Source organism: Psammomys obesus, unplaced genomic scaffold (assembly GCF_907164565.1).
Source record: "Psammomys obesus unplaced genomic scaffold, mPsaObe1.curated_primary_1811, whole genome shotgun sequence".
Classification (NCBI taxonomy): domain Eukaryota; kingdom Metazoa; phylum Chordata; class Mammalia; order Rodentia; family Muridae; genus Psammomys; species Psammomys obesus.
Window position 1 is genome coordinate 2,851,672 of NW_026596152.1, and position 6,406 is coordinate 2,858,077.

At 45.5% G+C, this 6,406-nt stretch overlaps 1 protein-coding gene across 1 annotated transcript in view; it reads left to right on the forward strand.

Annotated features, from left to right (window-relative positions):
• The window catches only part of Glp2r (glucagon like peptide 2 receptor), a 55,306-nt gene that overhangs the window by 18,872 nt on the left and 30,028 nt on the right, over nt 1–6,406 (forward strand). Inside the window, exons 5-6 of the mRNA XM_055594365.1 lie at nt 3,132–3,238; nt 4,927–5,080. Coding sequence (XP_055450340.1) covers nt 3,132–3,238; nt 4,927–5,080 — 261 coding nt within the window. The remainder of the gene's footprint in view (nt 1–3,131; nt 3,239–4,926; nt 5,081–6,406) is intronic.

The window sequence follows — 6,406 nt, forward strand, 5'->3', positions numbered from 1 at the left end:
TCTTTCTTTCTTTCTTTCTTTCTTTCTTTCTTTCTTTCTTTCTTTCTCTCTCTCTCCTCTCCTCTTCTCTCTTTCTCTCTCTCTTTCTCTTTCTTTCTTTCTTTCTTTCTTTCTTTCTTTCTTTCTTTCTTTCTTTCTTTCTTTCTTTCTCTCTTTCTTTCTTGTTTCCTTCCTTCCTTCCTTCCTTCCTTCCTTCCTTCCTTCCTTCCTTCCTTCCTTCCTTCCAATGAAAGTTATGTATCCCAGGCTAGTCTCAAAATCATGGTGACCCTCAGCCCCTCCAGGTCTACTGTGCCAACTTTTGTTTAACAAAAGTTTTGTGTTTCTTTCTGTAAAACGAAGCAAACATGTAATTTTTGTTGCTCCTCATTTTTTCCTTCATGGAAAGCAGTTTTTTTTTTTTTTTTTTGTTTACTTAACAACAAAATCTACAAATCATTTCACCTCAGTTCCTATACATATGTGCATATACTACAGTACAACTGTCTATTACATATATGTTACAGCTGCTTTGGTCAGTCAGCTTAGCCAACTGGGTAGCTCTAGGCTCTGTGAGAGAGCAACCCTGCTTCAGAAAATAAGTCAGAGAGTGTTTGAGGAAGATCCAGCATCAGAACCAGGCCTCCACAGGTGCTGGGGAGTGCACTTTAGTTAATATAACACACACAAAACACACACATGAGCATGCACATGAAGACATGCACACACATTCACACATGCACAGAATAAAATATAATAAAAACAGCAACAGTAATATCAACAATACAATTGATGCACCAATTTGTGAAGCAGTCCCAAGTGCTGTGACAACAATAAGCAGAGTCATTTAAGAAGGACTTTTAAAGGACTTGGCATATTCCTGCGTCTGTAGATGCCCACGGAGGCTAGAAGCTTCAATGCCCCTCAAAACGGGAGTTACAGGGGGTCATGAGCCATCTGACGTGGGTGCTAGGAACTGAACTCAGGTCCTTTGCAAGGTAGTCTGCTCTCTTAACCCCTGAACCATCTCTCTAGGCCCAGGGACGTCTTATAAAAAGCTGATCTAAGAAGAGACGTCAAATGAGAGCAGCTGGAGGACCCACAGGAGTCCTAATGAGCGTCACAGAAAATAATTCTCCATAACAATGCAGTTGGGGTTATTGTTAAAGCTCAGAAGTTTTTCCTCCAGACTACCACTGTGAGGAAACCCTCAACACAGGAAGGGAGACATGCCGCTGGACATTTTGATCCACACAAAGGAATAAAGATCGCTAGAAATAGCACATGCAGGAGACAATTTTCTTATCATATTTCAAAATATCCCTAAAAGGTAGGGTAGTAGTTAAAGAAAAAGTAATAATGATCTCTCAGGAGCCCGTGCACTGTAGTAAATAGATGGATGACAGCAATAGCGAAATGGCTGGGACAGAGGACGCATGAGTATACAGTGGAGAAATTTTTAAATTATGCATCAAATTATAAAATATCGGATCATGGTAGACCACAATAATTTAAAAATGTTTACTATTAATCTCAGAGCAGCCGCTAAAAATTGAAAGAAGGCATACTAAATCATGGAATGAGAATAAAGATACAGTCAATTCAAAATAAGACAAAAAAAAAAAAGAGAGAATAGAGAAAATATGACACAAAGAAAAAGACCAGTAGATGCAAACCCAGCCAGATAAACAACGGCAGTAAATGGTAATAAGTAAGGGATAAATAACTAAGTGATCTAAGCATCCCAAGCCGGTAGATTTCAGTTTGTGTTAAATGTAAAAGCCCATGATATGCTATCTCTAAGACAATCACTTACCCAAATACAAATCTTCAGGGTAAACATTTAAAAGATAAACAACAACAACAACAACAAAAACAGCCCATTGTTGTTGTAATCACTTTCTGATTGCTGTCACCAATACCATGGCCAAGGCGACTTACAAAAGATAGCATTACATTTGGAGTTTGTGGTTTCAGAGGCTTAGAGTCCAAGATTGTGGAGCAAAGGCATGGCGGCAGGAAGAGCTGAGAGCTCACGCCTTCATCAGCAAATCATAGCTTGTAGCTGGGGATAGCCTGAGTCTTTTGGAACCGGAAAGCCCACCACTAGAGATATACCTCTTCCAACAAGGCCACACTCCCCAATCCTTTTCAAGTAGTTCTACCAACTGACCAAGTATTCAAACGTGTGGGTCTGTGAGGACCATTCTTACGCAAAACATCACAACTGAAAACAATGCTAATTGGAAGGAAGGAGGATTTTTTATATTGATATCAGACAAAGGAGATTTCAGAGCGACGAATAACATCAGGATATAGAGTACCATTTCAATTGGCGTGGCAGAACACATCCCAGTACTTGGAAGATAGAAGCAGGTGGACCTCTGTGAGTTCAAGCCTGGTCTACATTGTGAGACACCCTCCCTCCAAATAAATAGATGGATAGATAGATAGATAGATAGATAGATAAATATCATAGTAGTGAAGAAGTAAATTCACTGGGAGAATACACAAATAAACAACAACAACCTATTAACAGTTCACAAAGCTCATGAGGCAAAAGCTGGTTAAATTTAAAAGAAAAAAAAATATTACAAATTCTACAAACTTCCCAGAACGTTGAAGAAGAAGCACTATCTAAATCAATCTATGAGGAAACCATCACACAGATATCTCCAGACCTGCCAAAGACAAAACATTCTTGATGGACATAGATGAAATTTGACCAAATTGAATGAATCAAGCATTGTGCTAAAAGTGTCATGACCATTGATTTATCACCTGAAAACTAACATAATTTATCATATTAACAGAGTACCAAAGGTCTTCGCCTCAGCTGACCATGGCACCCTTGGTCTGGGGTTCAGCTCTTTCTGATGTGATGAGTCTTGACGAATGAGTGCTTGGCTGTGAGTGCTTGGGGTGAGACTCGGGTAGGCATAGGGGCTTTGTGGCCTCTGAACTGTGCCACAGGCAGTTTGGGCCACGCATTTGGATATCAACAGTGGGGAAGGAAAGGTCTGAAAACAGGCTGGGGACTCAGAGCAGGTCTCGGCTTGTGCCTAGCCCGGTGGTGGCTCTGAGCATGGAGCTGGGGTGAAGGCGGGTGCAGACTCCATCCTGGTGGTCATGTCTGCTCTTCCCATGTCCAGGTGGATCACCTTGCCTTGCTGTCTACCTTGCAGCTGATGTACACCGTGGGCTACTCCCTCTCTCTCATCTCCCTCTTCCTGGCTCTTACACTCTTCTTGTTCCTTCGGTGAGTAAAACATGACATGGGTGCAGGCACGCGTCCTGTAAGCTGCTCGGTGGTCGTCGCTAGAAGGCAGTGGAAGGCTCTGCTGGGTGGTGTCACAGATCTTCAGAGCTGGAAACTTGAAGTGCTTGACTGCATCCATGCCGTTTGTAGATGAGTGGACAGAAAGTTCCAGATGAGGGGCATTGAGTCCCTATTGGTGGGAAAGGCAGCTGGACACACAGAGAGAACTTGAAGCAGGAGTTCTGGCTCTGCCTTTGCCAAACTGTGCATTAGTTCCTGATGGCACCCTTCACCCCCACAGCCCAGGCAAACCACGGTTCCACTGGAGGCACTGTTTGCACACAAGAACCCCCTTCCCCTGTAAAGTCATGGTAGACCTAAGATTTGAATGAGGCCTGTGTACCCCAGCTAGCTGCCGGCCACAGTTAATTCCCCTCCTAATCTGATTTAAGATTGATAATAAGTCTGGTTGCTTCATTTTATAAGTGAGCTGACTAAAATACGGAAAGGCAAAATAACTTGCTGAAGTAACTGCACAGCTGTTGGGTGGCAGAGCCAGGGCCACAAGATCAGTCCACTGTACTGTTTCAAGGCCCAAAGCCCAGGGCCTTTTACTAAGCCACACTTTAGGTGTCTCCTAAGAGAGATGGTTACGGATCTGCTAGGAAGCCCTCCGAGGAAGTTCTTCAGTCAGAGGCACTGGAGAGTGTCCCAGGCAGAATGGACGTTCAATACTAGTGCAGAAGGCCTGCATGAAGACCCTGGAGACGTGGGTGTGTGGAGATCACCCCACCTGGGCTCACCTGGACTCAGAGCTGGCCTCATTTGTCTCCCCAAACACATGGCCTTCCATGGCTCCAGGAGCGCACATGACATGTACCCTTCTGGAGGACACTTCTGAGTTTTGGCAAGTCCCACCTCCAGCCCGCCTCTCTCCATGCACTTTCCCGAAGCTCCAAGCCCAAGCCAGCAGGAGATGAATCCATCAGGGCTTGGCTTGACCAGGTGTCTGGTGTGCTTGAGCCTCCTGGTCTAGCTGTGGAGAAGCAGGCGCACCTCATCACTGCAGCCCATCTCCGTTGGGAAGCTGCCAAGGTCGCAGCAGGAGGAACGCAAGTCGGGTGGGGTAGGTGCTGCATCGAAACCACAGAGGTGGAAAGACAGACAGAGGACACAGTCCGAACAACAGAGAGCCAGTGGGGGACCCCAGGCACAAAAGCTCAAAGCTGCCAGGGTTTCTGGACACCTGGTATGTGCATTTTATGTAAGTAAATGGATGCCGTCCTCCTCTGGCCTCCAAGAGAGAAATGTTCTACTTCTCAGAGACAGCCAAGCCGTGGAGGGCCGGATCCCGTTCTCAGCATCTCTAGGCCTGAATCTCAGCTCCACCACTCACTGCCCAGGGACTCCTGTCACTTACAAAATCAGGGTCACACTAATGCCCATTCGTCCAGTGGCAGCGAGAGGTGAAGGTGCGATAGGTCCCTGTACACACGGAGGGGTACGTTATCTGGGGAGCTGAGTTATCTCGGCCCATTTCACAGACAGGGAGGGGAAGGCATGGAGAAGCAACAGCGCCTAGCGCCAAGGCCTGTTCTGTGCACCTCGGTCTCTGGCGACAGATGCCCTGGGGGTCAGGGCTGCGCCCCAGCCGTTCTTCCCTGAGGGAAGCACTGTGTTCTGTGCAGGAAGCTGCACTGCACACGCAACTACATCCACATGAACCTGTTCGCCTCGTTCATCCTGAGAGCGCTGGCCGTGCTGGTGAAGGACGCCGTCTCCCACAGCTCTTACTCCAGGAGGCCTGACAGCGAGAGCGGGTGGCTGTCCTATCTGTCCGAGGTAATCCCCTCCCATGGGATGGGGCACAGCTGGCGGGGGAGGGCGAGGGGGAGATAGAGGATGCTTAGCCTCTCCAGGAGACAGGCAGTGTGTGACTTCAACCTCTCAGGAGCGGGCTGGGGAAGGGCATCCCGAGGCTGGCGGACTCGCCATGCTGACTCCTCAACTGCAAGTAAAGAGCGGAGCAACCTTTTGTTGAGACAGGCTCTCGCCGTGTAGCCAGGGCTGGTCCGCAACTTTCGATCCTCCTGCTTCTGCCTCCAGAGTACTGGGATTACATGTGGGTGCTACCATGCCCTCGCATTCGCGGGTTTTAAGTTACGGGGGATGCGGGGAGATGGCCCGGTGTGTAAACACTTGCTGTTCAAGTGTGAGTTCTGGATTGATCATGAATCTTATATTCCATTTATTTATTTGTGTGTGCAGGAGAGCATGTGGGGGTCAGAGTGGAAGCCACCTCGAAGGAGTTGATTGTTTTCCCTCTACCATGTGTGTCCCAGGGATTGAACTCAGGTGGTCAGGATTATTGGCAAGCCCCTTTACTGCTGAGCCGGCTCACTGGGCCCTTAGCATTCAAATTTTCTGTTTTGTTTTGTTTTTCTTTCTTTCTTTCCAGTGTCTGCAGTAAGTTTTAAAGGAATTTATATATTTCATGTAATTTTTCAAGTTTATTAACATAATGTTGCTCGTGACCTCTTTAGATTCTCAAGTTTATTGGGTCTGTACTTGTGTTTTCATTTTAATTTTCTGTATTGATTGCTTAGATCTTTGCTGTTTTGCTGCTACACCTTGATATCTGTCGCTAGAAGTTTCTCAGTTTTATTGGACTTGAACCCTTTCACTTTATTTTCCCATTTGCACTCAGTTCTACTTTTATTATTTCCTTCCATGAAATTTCTTTGGGTTGAATCTGCTGTTATTTTTACAAACTTTTTTTTTCTCACAAGAACATATGGTAACTGATCTTCAACTTTTTTATTCATGTATAAAATTGCACTTAAGGGTAGAACTTTCATCCCAGGTCCAGGCTTGATACTAGTTGAACAGTACAAAGTTTGGCACCTAGTATTTTTCTTTTTTTTTACATTCAGTTCAAGAAACACATCTCATTTGTTATTTGTCCTAAGAAGTCTATGTGATGATTTCTAGTCAGATGAAGATTTATTTAGTTACTGTGGTTCCTAGCCTAGTTGAACTGAGGTTGGAGAACAGACCCTTCCATGCTTCTGTTTAGGCTGTTATTGACAGTAAACTCTCTCTGAACTTGCTTTAAACTTTCTCCTTCCTTCCTTCCTTCCTTCCTTCCTTCCTTCCTTCCTTCCTTCC